Below are 20,492 nucleotides of genomic sequence, written 5' to 3'. Positions count from 1 at the left end.
TGAAAAGTGGTTAAAATGGTAAATTTTATGTTAGGTGGATTTTACCACAATTTTAAAAAATAAATTAATTGAATAAATAAAAATAAAAGGAACCTAAAACACGAATATTTAAGGCAAAGAAAATTGTATATTGAGCACAGTCTCTTCCACAGTGTTTTTCACACAGAAGTGGTGGGGGTGCTTCTTCATAGTTGCTATTTCTTGCATCAAGCCCTGGCTAAAACTCAGGAAGACCATCGTATTTAAGACTTGTGGCATTAGTCATAAAGGATGTAATTTTTATCCTTGCAAATATTGACAGTTTAATTAAATAAAACTTTTACATCACTCTTAAATATATCTGATCGAATATAAATACCATAGAAATTTAACATTCACTGTTCACCTTGAAATTGCATTTTCTTCCTACTTTTGCCACATTAATTTTACCGTGAAGTATGTAAGCTTTCTGTGCCTCATCTTTCCCATCTTTAAAATGGGATAATAATCATTCGTGCCTCAGTTGCTGTGACAACAATAGATGAGTTAATGTGCATAAAATACTTAGACCAATGCCTTGTACCTAAAGAGCATGTAAACTTTCCAGTTTGGAATTTAATTGAAAATATATCTCAGTGAGCTGAATGGAACCTCCACCTTAGTTTATGTTCCCATGGATGAATATCAAGTATTTCAAGAATGAGTTAGGGCTCAGCACTAACACCGACCGTGGTTTTATTAACTTAGATTTTAAGCATTGAGAAAATTTAGCAGATGGGAATGGAAAGAGCTTCGTTAAGCATGTCACAGTTTTCTGAACTCCTTTTGAGTTATTTGCCAGAGATCACATATCATCAGAAGCTATTTTTAGCGATGAGCTGGCAACTTGATTAGGTCATCTTTCAAGTTTGTTGAATGCAAAGAATTGGAAGCCATTAGACTTGCAGAAAGGTTTATGACTAAGTCATTATGGTTAGCCCTTTACCGTCCAGATACTGCTTGGGTTGTGCTCTGTGTAGTGCCCTAGGGTGTTTTCCACTCGGGCAGGGCTGGCACAGAGAAAGGAAGGAGACTGGCGTGGAGCCTGGTGACTCCCAGGCACACTTATTCTAGTTGAAGATTTGGAAAATGACCTCTCTTCAGCTGCCCACACCAGGGTGCACCCATTTTGAAGTCTGTGGCTTTGGTGATGGTCCTGTGAGTTGTGTTCCTCAACTCTCCTGCCTCCTACCCCTGTGGTCCCTGTTCCATCCCCAGTTGTTTCCGGGCTATGCAGAGTCCCTGTCATGCTCACTGCTCTTCATCTGGAGTTTCATCTTTCTTGTTTGGACCTAGGATCTGCCTCCTGGGCATCCTGGCTTGAGTTCAAATGAATAACTCCTATAAATTGGTACTTACAGTGTACTTAAATACATCACAAGAGTGAAGTTGTATCAAAAATCTCTGACCACCTAGTTTTCAGTATGCACAAATTGGTGTGCTACTTCTGATTGCTCTAAAGTAAAACATTCTGGTCAGTCTGGGTAATGATTGTTTTCATTTGTAATGGTGTCATCACGTGAAAATAGAAAAGCTGAGTAAGAAGTCATTATGGGCCTTCTAAGCTCGCATCATCCCGATTGCTTAGAACCTCCCACTGGGTCTGTCCGTGTCATGGGTGACCACTCAGTAATCACGCCCGACTGTTTCTGCCCCTCACCAGGTACATGGTGCAGTGGCCGGGAGCACGCATCCTGCGTCGTCAGGAGCTGGACGCCTTCCTGGCTCAGGCACTGTCCCCCAAACTCTACGAGCCTGATCAGCTACAGGAGCTCAAGGTAATTTATCAGCCTCATTTCATTGTCCTGGGTGGTCTTGCTTTGGAATTTGGTGTAACACAATTAACTTTCATGAGGCAGAATTGCTAATTCTTTAAACTAATTCTTTTAGTACACTAAACTGGTAATACTAATATGATGTGAACTTGATCGCCTTCAGGGCAAAAGGAATATTCCTTTCTAGTTATGGATTTGCCATCCCAAGTTTGGAAACGATCAGTCCCGGTTTTGTCCAAGAATGATTTCCCCTTGTTTACCAATGGATATTTATTCTCGTTTTTCACATCAGAAAATAAACTTGCCTTTTTTATTTTAGGAGGGGATTCCAAACCCTGGGAGGGCTTGATCTTAAGAATTTTCTAACATCTAGCAAGGATTCTTTTTCTTATTTCATTTCGTTGTTCCTAATTACAACTTGTTTTCTCTACAGAATATTCTTTGCCCCACTAGTATTGTAAAATCCCTTTTAAAAAACCACTTGAAGAACAATGTTACACCATCATCCCTGTACCCTTTTTAGTCAGCATTTAACATCATATTCCTTTTAATTTTGCCTTCTAGTAATTTCACTTGTTCTTTAATTGTTTTGACAATATTGATTTCCTCCAAGTTGTCACCTGTTTTTCAGTGTGCGTAGCTTTTCAGTACACGTTTTTTAGATGCTGTGTTCACACGGTTGCAATTGCTTTCTAATTTCTGCACTAAATTTTAGAAGTTCAAGACTTTTCAAAGTTAGTTAAATTAGTAAATCTACCTTTTCTTTTTAATGTACAGGGTTTTGTTTTTTCTTTGCCATCAGGTTTTCTTTTTTAAAAGTTTTATTTGTAATCATTTACTCTCATTTGACAAAATTGCCTTCACCTTTGGCTCTTTTTGGCCTTCTTTACGAAGGCATTCTTTCCCTGCAGAGGAATTTAAGGCTCACTTTATAGATTTTCAGTATTTGACAGTTGGTGCTTGATAAATTTCTGGTTGTCCCTAAATTACTGTGTTAAATTGAGTAATTTGGTGTTGAATGACTCTCCTCAACTGCGTGGAGCCCACCTGAGGCTTCTGATCACTCTGAAATAAGCCAAATAAAAAAACCAAAACTTAGGAGAATTCACCTAAAATTGTATTCTTTGCTTTATAGATCAAGCTTTTCTGTTTGTTAGACAGAAATTATTATTATTTTTAATGTTTTTGAATTTACGTTTCTGTTTTCAATGTTTGGTCAGGTGTCCCCGTCAGGCAGTGTGGCTGGTGCTAAGTCAGGTTCTTCCCTGTGTCCTCACCTGGTTTGTCTCATCACCACCGTCTTCGTCACAGACTGTGCTTCAGGGGGTTGGAGATACTTTTACTAGAGTGTGGTGCCATCCCTCTACCTCTACTCCTGTTTCTCTTATATAGATTATTACATCAGTATTGACATCCCAGTTCTGAAAATCAGACCGCCAGGTATCAGGTATGCCCACTAAGCCTTATTCACCATCAAGTTACTTTTACTCAAAGTTCATCCTATATCCCATATCCTTTTCATTTTTGGATCAACACATAGGATATAACTTTTGAAAAACAATCACACTCTAAGCTTTCGTTTTGGTTCTTTTGAGATCTTAGTGCTCTCATGGTTTTCTCCTGGTTCTTCATCTAAAGAGAGATGTATTCAGAAAGACATTTTATGTGTAGTTAACTTCAGTCTGATTCATTGTTCCTCTGGGTCTTGCTTGTCTGGAGGTCGACAGTTCCCTTTAGTGACAGCCTACACCTGTGGGCGCTTCATTTTCATTAGTATAAATTTTGAAAGAGCTGTAAGGAAGAATAGCATTTGTTGGGGGGAAAGGCAGTTGTTTGCTTTTTTATTTTTTAAGATTGATCTCTCAGCTATTAGATTGAGAATTATTAGGAATAATCATTATTTAAATGCTACAAAAATTCCTATGCAGAGCTGAGGGTTCCAAAATTCAGTGATAAAAAATTAAATTTTAAAGTTGCTTTTTCATTTAACTACTAAAGTTTTTTGATATATCGAAATCAACAACAGTGCTTTTCTGTAGTACACCATTTCACTGCTTACGATATAGTCAACTCTTGACTGTTGCTGTTGTTGGGTCAGGGCCCGTTACCCAGTTTGTGGATTGCCAGACCCTGTTTCTCTTCTCCCATTTATTGTCCATTACATGCTTTGCCATCAGAGGAGGACAGGAGGAAGAAAAGACCCAGTGCTGACAGTTTGGACTCCTGTTAGATTTTCTGATGGGAGGTTTGGTGGGAAAAGACATTGAAACCATGAGCTAAACTGAATTTTTAGGAATTTCATCTCATCCATGTGTTCTCTGTCTACCATGTCCATGAATAATTAAGCGTGTTCTGTGTGGTTCCTTGAGTACCTGTGACAGTAATTGATGACCCTCATTTTTTTCCTGTTATATTTTTTAAGCCCTTCTCCTAGGTTACCAGCATGAATGTAATTATTAAGGTAAAATTATCACTCACCCTGTGTTTTGAGGAGGGCGGGTAAAGGATGAGGAGAAGGAACTTTGTACAGTTAAAATATTTGTCCAGTTTCTTTCTCCCTTATTCTTGACATCCCTATAATTGCCTTAAATTCTTTTAACAGTTTCACATGCCAAGTGCAGAATATAAAAGATGGAAAATGAAGAGTTTTAAAGACAGTATTAGGGGCGTGCCACATGTCTGTGATAACTGTAAGAATTATTTTGCATATAGGTAAATATGACAAATTAAGAGTCTGTTGCCCAGTATTTAGAAAGTAACTTAACTGGAATTTGGTTCATGAGCTAATTGGGCAGAGATTAAATTCCATATTTGTATTTCCTAATAAAGTCAGAATTTTTTTCTGTGTTTCTCCAGTTGAGGAACCTTGGATAATGTTGAATATTTTATCTCAACTGGTATAAAAGAATGAGGTTAGAACGTGACTATTTAGCCATTTTTGCAATCAAGGGTTCAGGTTTGGGTTCTGTCAATTATCTGCTCGGTGGCTCTGAGCCCTCTGTGACCCATCTGTGCAATGGAGATGCTGTTGGAAGCAGCTGTATCTTATGGTTGTTGAGACATGGAAATGATATGAAAATACATGTTAAAAAAAAGGACAGTATCTGATACATATTTATTAAGTTCCTCATAAATACTAGATGTTATTTTTTGTATAATTACCATTTAGGGAAAGAAAAACTGTAATGTAAGTTTTAAAATATTTTTCAAAAGAAGCAAAATTTATACAGCAATTGAGATTTTATTCACATTGTTTATACAGCTCTTATTTTAAAAACTCTGTTAATGTAATGGTACTTGTCATAACTAAAACTGCTAATAGATTCTTGAAACTGCAGACATCATTTTTGAAATCCATAAAAATGCAGTCCTTCAACTAACATTGAGGCCATTTTACACATACACACACACACACTCACACACTCACTCACTCACTCTAGTCTTGCTCCATTCCTCCTGTCAGCAAATTTGGAGATTATCAGTTCGAACTCAGGTGTTTCTGTGTTGTATGCATCTGCTGCTGTTTCTTACGCTCAGCGTGCAGATAGCCATTTGCTGGGACAGTGGTTTTGAGTTCCATTTGTCACAGTGGTTTGAATCTGGCCGTGATCGGCCACAGCCCGTTCCTAAGAAATACCAGCAGGGTAGTGCTGCATGTGCTTCCACAGAAGGCATCCGTGGCATTTTGTGTATGACATTTTGATAGTGAGGCAAACACCCTTAGAGCAGCATCAACCCTGTTATTTCCTCTCCCTGGTCCTTGACCCGGCTGCGCAGTTCTCTGGTGTAGGGTAGAGAGGGGGGCACGGAGGCCCTGGGCTGGAAGTGGTAGAGTTCCTCTGGTTGCAAGGGATTCGTGGTCATCATTCCCAAAGAACGAGGGGCCAGGGGATGGGTGTCCTGTCTGTTCCAAGGCCTGCACCTCTGCTTGGCCTCTTCCCAACAGGAGCAGCTCCCTTTTTCTGCCTTGAGAGTTCTCCTTTCTTCCTGCAGCTCAGAACTGAGGGTGGCTGGGAACTAAATACATCAAATGCATTTTCTCCATTTTGTTCCAGTTTGCCCATCTTTCTCCACTGTGCACATAAATAAAAAAATACATCTCATTTCATCACCCCAGCCCCACCTACCCACTGCTGAACATTTTTTAGTTTGCTTCCCAACAAATACATGGGAAAAGGAGCCAGTGGTGTACAGTAGGATCCAGAGATGTAGTTAAAACAGCATTTATAAATTTGTGAACAGACTTTTCCAGGTTTTTAAAGTTGAACTGCACTGACTTAAAATTTAACAAAGGTTGGAAAACACAGTGTTAGCTGGTAATGGGGAATGTTAGCACAAACAGCACGAAACAGTAGATGATCATAAATTCATTAGCATTTGGTACCAGAATGACTTTTTCTCTTTAACAAAAAGTGCTTTTACCTGTCACAATTAGGCATTGCTTAGATTGATACTCCATAAAAACTGCATTCTTAAGCCTTCAGAGTGAGAAGACAAAAGCCAGAGCAGAGTTAAAACTTTGTCCTGGATAATCCACAAACTTGGTCTTTACATACAGATGATCAAGAGTTGACTGTACTCATGTTGGCATTTCTTACCCTGCTTATGATACGCTAGGAGGGTGGGCTCTGTGCCCAGAAGGCAGGCACCCAGCACTCATCACTGAGGGAAGTTAAAGTCTGTTCAAATTCTAATAGTATATTTGGTTCAAATACAGTATTTTTGTTGTTGTGTTCTTTCATTTATAAGCTATCCATTTCTCCAAAAACATTGACAGTTGTATTAATAAGTTGCTATCTAAAACATTAACGTATGAAATAACAAAGTATAAATTTATTTTAGAATGTAATTATGTATACAAAGTAGTTTTTTAATATAACTACTTGAGAAATGCAAAATCTTAATATTGAGTGTTCCTTTTTGACACCCTTTCTGTTAACACATTAATGTGTTCACATCTGAAATGTGAAATGTTATTTCATGAGGGCATTGTGGGGGCTCTGGAGTCAAAGGAGACTGCACATCATTGCTCACTTTGTCACTTGTCAGCGTTAAATACAGCATCACTGTATACTGACACTTTATAAACCCCAACAGAAATATTTCAGTATGTTTATAAAACATTCTCTTAAATTTAAATTTGTTAAATAACATATAAGGTATTTCTGTTCAAACAAAGCCAGTTTTAGGTCATTATAAGGTAATTATAGGACTACTCAGTGGTGCTGTTTTTGTTAAGGAATATTCTCTGTTAACTCTGGAAAGTTTTATTGAGACATTGGAAGGATTAAACACTGTAGTACTCTTATTCCATAGAAGTTACTCTTTTCAATTTAAAGATTGAGAACCTAGACCCCCGAGGAATTCAGCTGTCAGCTCTCTTCATGAGTGGAGTAGACATGGCATTGTTTGCAAATGATGCATGTGGACAGCCAATCCCCTGGGAACACTGTTGTCCTTGGATGTATTTTGATGGGAAGCTCTTCCAATCCAAACTCCTCAAAGCCAGCCGGGAAAAGACCCCACTCATCGACCTCTGTGATGGTCAGGTATGCTCGGGGGCAGGGCAGGCACCTCTGACGAAATGAAGTAAAGCTCGCTGGGTAAATCTGTCCTCTTTTATACCGTATTTGTCATGAAACTTGTGTGACAGTATTCTCTTTTGGGTTGGGCCCAGCCCAGTGTGTATAACTAAATATCGCTTTAGTGCCCATAGTGAGCAAGGCTCCTGATATACAGTTGGTTTTCATTATTCACGGTGGCTATGTTCTAAAATTCACCTTGAACACTGAATTAGCAAACACTGAACCATTGCTCCTAGGGGAAGTACAGGATTAGGGTCCTTCAAGGCTCTGGTCACATATTTTTGTCATAGAACCAGTATATAACCTTGTTTCTTGTGTGTTTCTGTTTAAAGATACCTCATTAAATGTGTATTGTTAATTCATTATTGAACTCACAGGCAGCAGCCCATAACTCGTGGCTGAATGAAGCTTCTACAACATGGATTTTCTTCTCTGCACTTGGGAATGCTGGGGAGGACTTCAGCACTAAGCTGGGGGTGTTTGTAAACAGTAAAATCACCAAGAAAAAGCACAAAAGTGTAAAAACTTTGACACTAAATAGGCTCTGTTTTCAGGGTGAGCTGAAATAAGAAGGCAGGCGTGATCTTGTTTGACCTCAGCTGGGGTTGGTGTGTTCAGCGTCTAAAATTCTTCCCCCATTTTGTACAAGTCTGTGACCAGAAAAGTGCCATGAGTATTGATTTTGTAGTTACAAGCAAATGTTAGCAAGTGGGTGGATTTGCATATATAGGACTCATGAATAAAGAGGACCAACTGTACGTTTTTATAGCAGTTGATATATCTAATTTCTTTCCTGCTCATTTCAGTTCACTTAAAACACGGAATCGAGCTTTCACATGCTGGTCCTTGCCTTGCAGGCTGAGCAGGCTGCCAAGGTGGAGAAGATGCGCCAGAGCGTGCTGGAGGGGCTCAACTTCTCCCGGCAGAGCCACGCGCTCCCCTTCCCGCCGCCGCCCGCCCTGCCCTTCTACCCTGCCTCTGCATACCCTCGGCACTTCGGGCCCGTCCCCCCGTCTCAGGGCAGGGGCAGAGGCTTTGCAGGTGAGTGGTTTGGCATGACTCGTTCCTGGGAGGAGTGTGCAGCCGTCTTAGGCAAGCCTGTCTGCTGTGTCGACCCTGTCATTGTCAGTCACGGGGGCTCACAGCAGCAGTTCTTCAAGTCCGCAAGGAGTGAGCTTGACCCTGGAGATTAGGGGGAGAGAGCTGTAGATGCAGATGCAGAGGCTGCATCCTGAGATCTGTCATTCTAGCTAAAAACTCTCTGCTCACATTTTAAGAGTTTTTTCTCATGTGTGAGGGGAAATAACCATCCAGGTTAGAGACAGCTGTCTTCCAAGACCCATCTCCCAGGGCCCATCCTCAGCCCTGATGCCAGTACCCTGTTGAATGACCTGCTGTAAGGAGGGTGGCATTTCAGTGCTGGCCCCTGGGGACGATGGGCACAGGACAGCAAGGCAACAAGAGGGGACAGGAGACCCCTCCCTGGCAGCTGAAGGAGGCAGGGGCTGCTCTGCCCGAATGCCCTGCAGGGCCCCCAAGCCCTGTCCCTCACGCTTCTCCCCTGTCTCTCTCTACCCCGGGTCCCACAGGAGTCTGTGGCTTTGGAGGCCCCTATGGGGAAACGGTAGCAACAGGCCCTTACCGTGCCTTCCGGGTGGCGACAGCATCGGGACACTGCGGAGCCTTCTCAGGCAGTGACAGCAGCAGGACTAGCAAGTCCCAGGGCGGTAATTATACCCCCCCCTTCCCAGAGCTTCTGCCTGCCAGCACTTCCTTTGCTCCATCGTCTGACGCCTACCTTCCTTTACTGTCTTCACAAGCCCCTGCTCCAACAGAATGCCCTTTCTTCTGGGTCCCCGATCTGACCCTCATTGGTTGCTCCCCCGCGCCCGAGACTCTCTGCCCTCAGGTCTCTGCAGCGGTTCTGCCGTGGCCAGTCTTTCCTTTCAGGGCAGACCACTGAGTGTCCACCTAGAACAGAGCCTTTCTGTGCACCTGGTGACCCGACCATCGCCTCGTGTTCATAGGATGCGCTGCTGACTAATACTCAGTGGTGTTTCTTTCCCAAGCAGCCCTCTTTTGGTAAAGATTATCATGCTTGTATAGAAGATTCTAATAGTCACAGAATCCCTGGCATAAAAAGTCTGTCACAGTTTGTTTCATAGAAACATTTTTAAACAACGACCTAATGTCAGGTACATAAATAATCAGTTTACTTTAGATTCCCATTGCTTCTCTTTTCATTTGTATTAGACTTGCAAGGGAGAAAAAAGTCTCAACATTTAGCATTAGAAATAATGTCCGGTGATGTTGCTGTAATTTGAAGCCTGTGACTTGTGGCTTGTCCTAATCCCACATTATGGGACTGCAGATGTAAATCTGGCCATCAAGTCACGTAACAGGATTGTTCAGATACATTTTGAAGTCACTTTGAGGATGGGCAAGCCTTTCTCTCTTATCAGTGATGTTTTTCCACCTCAGTTACTTGGGGTATTTAGGGAGGCCAGCGAGGGGTGCTGAGTGGAAAGGTGACTCCTGCAGACTTGGCGTTGGATCAGCTCCTCTGTCTCAGCCACAGAAGTTACCTCTCCTTTCCCTGGTGCAGCTGCATGCCCCTCTGCCTGCTCTCTGTCCTCCCACCAGCCTCCTGCAGGGCACTCTGTCCTGGGGCTGTTCCTCCGGCAAAGCTGCCGTGTGTCCACTTTGCTTCTTGATTGGCTTCAGCAACTTGCAGTGCCTTGAAACTGAAGCTGGCCTGTAGTCGGGACAACAGACTGAAGGAGGGGAGATTTCACTGTGGATAATGTGCAGTGAGAAATGATTTCTTAGACTGGAATGAGAGGAACTTGCTTCTCAACTATTCTAAAACTGTGTCTGAAACTCATGTCTTCGTTGTCCAATGTAGTAGCCACTGGCCACATGCACTATTGAACACTTCAACTGTGGCTAGAAAGTGTAAAATGCACACCAGATTTTAAGTACTTAATACAGGGAAAGGAATGTAAAATAGCTCATTAATTTTTTTATCTTGACTACCTGTTGAAACAATATTATTTTGGATATATTGGGTTAAATAAATATTAAAACTTATTTAATCTGTTTCTTTGTATTTTTTTTCATGTGGCTATTAGAAAATATAAAGCTTGTAGATTTTTATTGGACAGTGCTGTAGTGCCATGGCTAACACCAAGATGATAGAGGATTTATTATAATCTGTTCCCATTGCCAGAGAAGATGATTGGGGCTCTGTTTTTTGTTCGTTTGTTTTGTTTCTTTTACATCAGAGATTTGGCTATCAGTTAACACTTTCAGAATTTTCTTAAGTCAGAAAACCTTAGAATATGCAGGCCACCAGTAATTAATAGAAGTTAGTGAATACAATGAATATTTATGACTCTGCTTATAGAAATTCTAATTTAACAATATAGTAAGACATACAGGCTAGATTTACTTATCTTCTGTAACGTTTGGTTAAGGTGTAATAACTTGGAAGTGTTTACTTAAAGAGAAAAACATTCTGAGTTTGCAGATTTCCATCTTGGTAATATAGAAAGCATGCCATATGTACCCAGTGACAACACTTTATTGAATCTGTTTCTATCTAAAAAACCTTGCACATTTGTAGTTGTAACGTAATTCAGTTGTCATGGGTTCTTCTTAACAGCAGTGTAAAATCAAAGCATGCACGTAGATACTCCACATAATGAAAAAGAAGTCTTTACAAAGCAGGATAAAGCAGCTTCATGCTAAATATAAACCAAAACTGAAAAGTTTCTTGCTTGTATCTCCTTGCTGTTCTTAATTCTGTGATTGTAAAGATTTTGTCTTTTCCTCTCTTTGTGTGCAGGAGTCCAACCTATGCCTTCTCAGGGAGGGAAACTAGAGATAGCTGGCACTGTGGTTGGCCACTGGGCTGGGAGCAGACGGGGCCGCGGGGGCCGAGGGCCTTTCCCCCTGCAAGTGGTTTCTGTTGGAGGACCAGCAAGAGGGTAAGTTCTGAACCACAAAAATGTCTTTTGTATAAAGAAAGAAAACAGTCTGTAACTTGCTTTTTTACTTACGAGTTTAGTAAGAACATTTCTGTATCAGTAGACACATTCTCCTTTAACATCATTCTTAATGATTGCATAGGATCCAATTTATAGCACTATTTAATTAGCCATTATTAAATTATTAACCACACATTATTTAATTAACCCAGTGCCTTTATTTTTATTTATTTATTTTTTTTGAGAGGTCTCACTGTGTTGCCCAAGCTAATCTTGAACTTGTGACCTCAAGCAATCCTCCTACCTCAGCCTCCCAAGTTATCTGAGATTATAGGCACATACCACCGCACTTGGCTAAAATACTTTCTTTAAATAGCATTTTTAAAGTATTATATTTTCAAATTAAGTGTGTTGGATATGAACCAAAAAATGAGATGGATTCCCTGTAATAAATCTGTGATATGACCATACTTAATAAACCCAATGCTTCATAAAGCATAAGATTAGACATTTTTAAATCCATTTGATATGATTTTAAATGTTGTCTGTAACAGATTTAAGTCTCTTTGCTGTTGTCCTTTTTTATTGATTTAGGCGTCCACGAGGAGTGATTTCTACCCCAGTCATTAGAACATTTGGAAGAGGTGGAAGGTACTATGGCAGAGGTTACAAAAACCAAGCAGCAATTCAGGTAAGAAGACAGCACAGTGTTTGTGCCAGTTCACTCCCTTCAATGCTGTCTCCTTTCTAAGCTAGTTTTCTCATGCCCGTGTTCAGACAGAGGTCTGTGAGGATACCACTGTGGCTGTCAAGTGTCAAACACAATAACTAGCACGTGGGTGCTCACCAAATATCAGTTCCCTCGAGCCTAAATCCTGTTGTTTGGGAGCCTCTTCAAGTTGGCTCTGTCCTTTGCCAACACTCTGATCTCCGGTGGCTTCGTGCCTGGTGTAGCGTGATAGGCCAGCCACACCTTGGGCATTGTCTGGCCACACAGACCTGGGACAGCCACTTCTTTTAGTTGGTTTCTTTAGTGGGAAACAGCATTTGAAGACCACAGTCCAGGCCCCGATGGATCCTTATCATCACAGGCTCGGTCACTGTTCCTCGTGCTCTTCCGTGGACAGAGCCAGGGAAGCGTGCAGGCGTCCGAGTTCTGTGTCTTCACGCGCACCATCCAGGCCTGCTTTTTTTTTTAAGATAAGATCCTCTTGAATTCCTTTTGATGTTCCAATTCAAACTGAAAACTACAGGGCTTTTTATAAGCTTTTCTCTGTTACATCCGTATGTCCTTTCTTCTGTACCGAGTCACTGTATGTAGGTTTTTCCTATAAACAGCACTAGGGGGGAAAGGCACACACACACACATGCATGTATATATGCTGTGCACACATGTATGTATACACACATACCCCGTATATACCGACATGCTCCCTGCAATAAAATGTGATGAGTTTATACTGAATCGTCCCGTTCAAATTTAGGATTTCTGGAATTGTACTTAACCTCTGCTGTTATATCCAAATGTCTTTTTTTCCATCTTGAGAATCTTGGTTCTTAAGAAGCCAGGTGTTGATTAAATTAGAATATCCTGTAACTAAGCATTTACTTTATCCCATATTATACACACAACAGGCTCAAAATAACTATGAATACTACTGTCACCAGTGTCATTCACTGAGAACAGTTAAAGGAAAATGTTTGCATTTGTGTTCCCCATTCTCCCCCACCATTCTAGCATTCCTAAAAAAAAAAAAAATAACTATGCTATTATTGTCTATGTTATCTGGGCAGACAGCCATGACCTTGTGTACTTTCCCTTTTACCTCGTTTGTCTTGGTTCTATAAACACCTTCGCATCACGTGCCCCCCAAGCCTTCTGTCTGTGTGGCCATTTTGGTCTCTGAAATGCTTTCTTTAATACATTCTGCCGGAAGGGCTCCTCAGAAAGGACTTAGGGAAAAATATTCTATTTCAAAACAGTTAATTTTCCTTATTTGGAAGCATTGGCTCACATTTTCTTTCCTCAAATATGTTATTTCATTTACTTCTGGCATAAAGCTTCTCTGTCAAAAATTGATGATAACCTAATTTTCTTCACCTTTGAACTCATTTGCTGTTTTGGCCTAAATGCCCAAATTATTTTTATTTTTCTATAAAAGTTTCCTGACCTCACTTGATCGTGTCCTGGTACTGGTTATTCTGGATCCAGGGTACTCAGTATGAGGGGCACTTTCTCCAAATGCGATTTCAAATCTTATTTAAGAAAGTTTTCTTGATTTAATAGTTTTTTATTTTTGTACTCTTTCTTTGTTTTCATCTTCTGCTTGCAGGTTCTTTTGTTACTATCTTCAATATTTGGCATGCTTTTTTTTTTTTATTTTTTTTTGTTAGAGAGAGTCTCGCTCTGTTGACCTGGCTGGAGTATAGTGGCATCAGCCTAGCTCACAGCAGCCTCAAACTCCTGGGCTCAAGCAGTCCTCCTGCCTTAGCCTCCCAAGTAGCTGGGACTACAGGAGTGCACCACTACACCCAGCTAATTTTTTTCTATTTTTGGTAGAGACAGGGTCTTGCTCTTGCTCAGGCAGGTCTTGAACTCCTGACCTCAAGCAGTCCTCCCGTCTTGGCCTCCCAGAATGCTAGGATTATAGGCGTCAGCCACTGCACCCAGCCCAGCATGCTCTTTTGATACCATTTTATCTCTTCCTTTTTTGACTCACATTCTATGAAGTTCACCTGTTTAAAGTACAATTTAGTGGTTTGTGTATTTTAGAGACTAATTTTTAGAGCAGTTTTAGGTTCACAGCAAAATCTAGCAGAAGTTACAGATGCATAAGGCAGAGAGTTCTCATATACCCCTGGCCCCAACACCCACAGCTTCCTCCCCTGTCAGCACCTCCCACAGAATGGCTGGTTTGTTAGAATTGAGGAACCTACATTGGTACCTCATCATCATTCAAAGTCCATAGTTGACATTAGGGTTGTACATTCTGTGGGTTTGTACAAATGTATAATGACATTTATTTACCACTGGAGTATCACACAGACTAGTGTCACTGCCCTAAAACCCCTCTGTGCTCTACCTGTTCCTCCCTCCCTCCCCTCTCACCACAGGCAGTCACTGATCTTTTTTACTGTGGCCTTTTCCAGAGTGTCCTATAGTTGAAATCATACAGTATGTAACCTTCTCAGATTGGCATCTTTCACTTAATAATAAGCACTTAATTAAGTTATTTCCTCCATGTCTTTTAATGGCTTCATGGCTCATTTCTTTTTAGCACTGAATAATATTTTATTGTCTGGATATACCAGTTTGTTTATCCATTAACCCACCAAAGGACATCTTGGTTGCTTATAGTTTGGCAGTTATGAATAAAGTTGCTGTAAACATCCATGTGCTGGTTTTTGTGTAGACGTAAGTTTTCATCTGCTTTAGGTAAATACCCATGAGCATGACTGCTGGATTATATAGTAGTAGGAGTGTGTTTAGTTTTGTAAAACACTAACACTTTCTTCCAAAGTGGCTTTACCATTTTGCATTCCCAACAGCAGTGAATGAGAGTTCCTCTTGCTGCATGTCTTCATTGGCATTTGGTGTTGTCAGTGTTTTGGATTTTGGCCATCCTGATAGATGTGTAGTGGAACCTCATTGTTTTCTTAATTTGCATTTCCCGGATGGCTTGTGATGTGGAACATCTTTTCATGTGCTTATTTGCCATCTGTATATCTTCTTTGGCAAAGTGTCCCTTCAGGTCTTTGCATCATTTTCTAATCAGGTTTTTGTAATTCAGTGGTTTTTAGTCTGTTCTCAAGGTCAAGAAACTATCACCAATAATTCTAGAATATTCTTCACCACAAAAAGAAACCTTTTACCTATTAACAGTCACTCTCTAATTCCCCCATCCCCTCCTCTAGCCCTTGGCAACCATTGATCTATTTTGTGTGTCTTGTGGATTTGCTTGTTTTATACATTCCTTGTAAGCATACATGTTGTGCCATGTATCAGTATTTCATTCCTTTCTCTTGCTGACTAATGTTTCATTGTATGGATAGACCACATTAATTTATCTACTCATTTGTTGACGGACATTTGCATTGTTTCCATTTTGGGACTATCACAAATAATGTATTATGAACACTTATCTGCAAATTTTTGTGTAAATATGTGTTTTCAGTTCTCTTGGGTATATGCCTAGGAGTAGAATTGCTGGGTCACATGGTCACTACAATGTTTAGCCATTTGAGAAGCTGCCAGACTGTCTTCCAAAGTGGCCACACCATTTTACATTCCCACCAGCAATGTACATGAGGGTTCTAATTTCTCCATATCCTCGCCAACACTTGTTATTTTCCATATTCTTGATTCTAGCCATCCTAGTGGATGTGAAGTGTTATCTCATTGTGGTTTTGATTTGCATTTCCCTATCTTCATTTCTTTCTGATTTAAAAAATGTTTTTTCCTTTTAACCTTCTTCAGATATTATTTGTTCTTGTGTTTCTTCTAATGTAGTCTTCATTTCTGGAATGATTTTTCCCCCCTTCTTGGTCCTGCTATATTTTTATATTTTATAGTATTTGTCTCAAGTTTCTAAGAAAATGACAATAGCATTGACTCATGACAGGAGCGTGTTAGTATTAGAAGCTAAAATGAGAAGACACTGTGGAGAATGTGTGGGACCCCCTGGTTCATGGAGGTTGTCCCTCCGGTTAGGGTCACGGGGCACACTCCATCTCCATCTGAGCCAAGCGAGTAGACATTGTTTTCAAACAAGGCAGATACCCTGTTTTCATCGTAGGAGGCTGGGAGATGCTAGAAGGCACCACCATCCCTTCTTGTTGGGAAGAGGCTGGGATGAAGAGTTGAAAGATGCCTTTTCTCATCTGAAGAATGACTATTTGAAGGTGAAATCCATCCAGGTTTCCTTTAGCACTGAGTCAGTCTGTGACAGTGGTACTCAGCCCTGGCAGTTGGTGCTCCAGGGACATTTGGAGACATTGTTGATTGCCACAACTTGGTGCAAGTCAGATGCCACTGGCTTCTAATGGGTGGAGGCTTGGGGTGCTGCCAAACAGCCTGCCGTGCAGGGGGCAGCCCGTGGCAGAGAATCACCAGGGCCACACACAGTGTCATATGCTGAGGGAGAGAAACTGGTCTGTGTTACAAGCAACTCAAGATGTCAAGCTGTCTTCACTGTCCTCACAGAGAGCCCTGTCTTTCAGGAAATGTGCTGAATCACTCAAGTTTCATTTTTTTCCGGAGAATTATTTTTAAATCTGTTAAGTGGAAGGGGGAGACCCATTCAGAAGAGGTATTTCACAAACGCATGTAGTGATTCTCAGTGCAGATTTGTTTCTTGCTGAGGTTGCCCCGCGGTGGTTTTGCTTTCCCGGGAGAAGTGGGGCATGTGTGCTGCTGCTCGGCACAGGCAGAGGCGGGATTCCTGGTCTGTGGCCAGGGCAGGAATAGCCTCCATTTCAGAGAGGACTTACTGAGGGTATTTGTTATTTTAAATGATTTGGTGCTACACAAAGGGTTAGACAGAGCTCCTTAAGTGAGAATCTCCCTCATTTTCAGGATATTGACTACAGAGAAGTTGACGGAGGGGCCACAGTGGGAACTGACTGGGGCAGGTGAAGCTCCTGGCACCTGAAGCTCAGCCATAGCAAGGACAGAGTTAGAAGGACCCCACCATGTGCTTCCTGCTCTTGAACCTGTGGGGTGGCGTTTGGACAAAGTCAGCATTCTCCCACTCCCGCTATTTATCAAAAGCCGCCTTATCGCTCGTTGTCCTTCATTTTGAACAGGGCAGACCTCCTTATGCTGCTTCAGCAGAAGAAGTGGCCAAAGAGCTTAAGTCGAAATCTGGGGAATCGAAGTCCTCTGCTGTGTCTTCAGACGGCTCCCTGGCTGACAACGGAGCGATGGCCGAGGAGAGGCCGGCTGCCCAGATGAACGGGAGCACGGGCGACGCCAGGGCCCCCAGCCACTCCGAAAGTGCCTTGAACAATGACTCTAAAACGTGCAATACAAATCCTCATTTAAATGCACTAAGTACAGACAGCACTTGTCACAGAGAGGCTGCTCTGGAGGCAGCTGTCTTAAATAAAGAAGAGTAAACTTATTTTTTATAGAGGGTGAAGGATGCTGGAAGGGTAAGGATTTAGGAATATCTGGAGAGAAAGAGAGCCTGCAGTTACGTACATTTTGTCCTTTCCGTAAGAGAAAAATGAGGACTTTGGAAATTCAGATCCCTCTTTGATATCAGAGATTTAAACAACACATTTTTAGTTTTAACCAGTTGTAGTCAAAATGCTACAATAAAACAAAAAAGAGAAAGAAAATGAAGAGCATTTGACTCCCGCACTTAAAATGAAGTACACAAAGTTTAAACTGGTTATGACAAAGCCTATAGTTGTGTTTCTTGAACTATAAAGAAAACAAATTTTGGCAGTCTTTAAGTATATATAGCTTAAAATATAATTTTTAGCATTTGGCACCATATGTATGCCATTATATTTGATTTTGCATTACTGTTTCACAATGAAGCTTTGTTTAAGGCTTTGATTTTTATGATTATGAAAGAAATAAGGCACAACCACAGTTTTTCTTTCTTACTTAAATTTCATCACTGTTGATGTGGTTCTTTTGTGTTAAAAAAAGTGCAACTATCAAAACTAAAAAAATTATAGAGTAATATTGCTGTTCTGCTGATTTTAAATATACAGTACATCATACATACTTTACAAGCAAGTTAAATGGAGATAAAGTTGAAATCATAGAAGATGCAAATGACCTTTCAAAATCAACATAATGTGTTCTGAAACTTTTCGTGACTAATACCATGCATCTGTGATCAATGAACTATGTGGTTTTGAATCGGACGTAGACCATTAGTACTACTACTTGAGCTAAACTTCTGCATGGTTCATAATTTTTAAAGTGTGTAGTTAATATTATGCATGTTATTGTCCTTTCTTCCATTCTTACCAGTATGTGCCCATTTGCAAAACAAAAATGCTAATAATCAGTAATAGTCCTATAAAAGATGTTAACTCTGTTTAGTCATTGACTGATCTTGCTCTAACCTTAAAATTTTGTGATTATTGACATCTGTTGCATTTATTCTAAATCCCCCCCAAAATTATCTAGCCGTTTCAAATATCAACATTACCCTGGTGTATTCACTGCTGTATGCATTATTGTTCTTTGTTGCTGTTTTATGCCTTCATATTAGCAAAATATGAAATTCTGTGAAAAAAAAAACCCTTTGATCTTTAAAAAAAAAAAAACACCCCCCCTTCTGTAGCAGGAAACAAATTGCTTGTTCTTGAGAACTTTCCCATCAAGAATTTAGTAGAAGCAGGTATACTTCTATCATTTTGATGTTTTTGTTAATGTTTCCAAACAATGTACTTTGAAATCAGAATCACTTCTTATCGTTTTCATATACTTCTGATGCTCTTCATCACATTAGTGATCAGAAATGAGGTGTAATTCCCCAACCCCTGCCCGCAAGAGCTAAGTAGGATCTTACTGTAAGTTGAAGGGAGTTTTGCCCTAACTCATGGATTGTGCAAGAATGAACTGCTGTTGGGTTTGATTGATTGTCGATGGATTGTGGTGTGGCGTATCTGAAGGCTATTGAATGCAACTTACAATGCTTAATAAAAATCTTTATTCTTTTAGTATAAAGTATGGTGTGGCTTTTAAATTCACTTGTAAAAACATAAATTTTACCGAAGTTTTACTCAAATTGAAATAACTACTGAAAAGCTTGATCAGATAACCAAAGTTTAAAATATTTTTCCTTTTCAAAGTAATTCCAAGTTTCCAGCTCTAGGGGAACATTAATACACGATTAATATGAAAATTATGCTGATGCTTACGTTTGTTTCATTGGTAAATTTCATGCAACCAAAGAGATAAAAAAAGACATTCTGATAAAGCAGACATAGAAATAGAAAACAGTTTCTTTTAAAGCTCCGAGGAAGAGATAAATTTGATTAAACCACGTTTTTAAAACCTGGTGTTACAAGTGTAGCTTGTTTTTCATGCCATCATTTTTGTCTCGAAGCTCTTCTCTGCAGCCTGGTATGAAGTGCAGGTGTACTGCTGTGACCGCCTCACCTGGGCAGCCAGCACCTTGGGAGACGCGCCCGTGCTGCCACCCAGGGGTGGGGAGGGGGCGGGGCCCGGCGGTGCCTAGCAACACTGGGAGCCAAGAGGAGGGCGCCGCGATCCGCGGGCCTGTAGGCGCAGGCGCCCGCCCCGAGGCGCGGTGGCTTCCTGCGGAGGGGCGGGGCGGGGCTCGAGCGGGGGCGGGGCCTTGCGCGGCGCTGCCCCCGCCCCCAACCGCGCAGGCCCGGGTGCGCGCGCAGCGCTCAGGGCGGTGTCGCGGCCTTGGGGCCTGGTGGCCTGGATTTGCCGTCGCGGCGGCGGAGACCCGCCGACCAGAGCCTGGTGTGCCCGGGCCCGAGCAGGCTCAGCGTGCCTGATGAGACCAACGGCCCAAGCTGAGCCAGTCGCTCCACTTAAGCCCCTGCCGGCTCTCCTGGTTCTAGTTGTTCAGCCCCAAAACGAATTTAATCTGTTTTTCACAGGATCTGGCTTTCAGATTTTGGAGGAAATGAAGCAAGCCTCACCCTGAGGCCTCTTCCCCCCCTGTCACTCATGCCGGCGCCGCCATCTCGGGGCCCCTCCTCACAGCCGCCCTGTCTGGCCAGGGCCACCCGGGCTCCGGGCTCCAGCCTGCCGGTGGCCAACAGCCCGCCCTCGCCTGCGCCCGGGAAGGTGGGGGACACGGCTCCGTCTTTTAAAAAAATCACCGCTCCAGTGACGGCTCTTGCCTGTAAGGGGAGCACGTTTATTCCACTCTGGGTTGCAAACGCCTGGCAGAGGGACAGCGTTTTGGAGGAAGACAGGTGTTTTTGTTCCCACAGGCCTCCACCCACCGCTACCGGCAGCGCCAACCCCACTGTGACAACCTCCCCCCCCCCCCCAAAGAAAAACCCTGCACTACTGTTTGGGCGGGCCACCCTACTTCAGAAAAGTAAACTGGAACAGCCCACTGGCTTGCAGGGGAGAGAGGGGCGGGTTTCTGTAAAGTCACAGCAACAGGAACGCA

General features: G+C 41.7%; 1 protein-coding gene across 3 annotated transcripts in view; it reads left to right on the top strand.

The window, feature by feature from the left end:
- FAM120A (family with sequence similarity 120A) overlaps nucleotides 1–19,060 on the top strand; it is a 111,602-nt gene extending 92,542 nt beyond the window's left edge. Inside the window, exons 12-18 of one of the 3 annotated variants that reach the window (XM_045563448.1) lie at nucleotides 1,682–1,796; nucleotides 7,133–7,342; nucleotides 8,236–8,419; nucleotides 8,968–9,105; nucleotides 11,226–11,367; nucleotides 11,962–12,058; nucleotides 17,173–19,060. In XM_045563448.1, the coding sequence (XP_045419404.1) occupies nucleotides 1,682–1,796; nucleotides 7,133–7,342; nucleotides 8,236–8,419; nucleotides 8,968–9,105; nucleotides 11,226–11,367; nucleotides 11,962–12,058; nucleotides 17,173–17,484 (1,198 nt within the window). In that variant the 3' untranslated portion in view covers nucleotides 17,485–19,060. The other 2 variants (XM_045563449.1, XM_045563450.1) reach the window with 2 other exon arrangements.
- The last annotated feature ends 1,432 nt before the right edge of the window (nucleotides 19,061–20,492 follow it).

Source organism: Lemur catta, chromosome 10, assembly GCF_020740605.2.
Source record: "Lemur catta isolate mLemCat1 chromosome 10, mLemCat1.pri, whole genome shotgun sequence".
Lineage (NCBI taxonomy): Eukaryota > Metazoa > Chordata > Mammalia > Primates > Lemuridae > Lemur > Lemur catta.
Note: the sequence above shows the minus strand (reverse complement) of the source record. Positions and strands in the feature narration are given on the sequence as shown.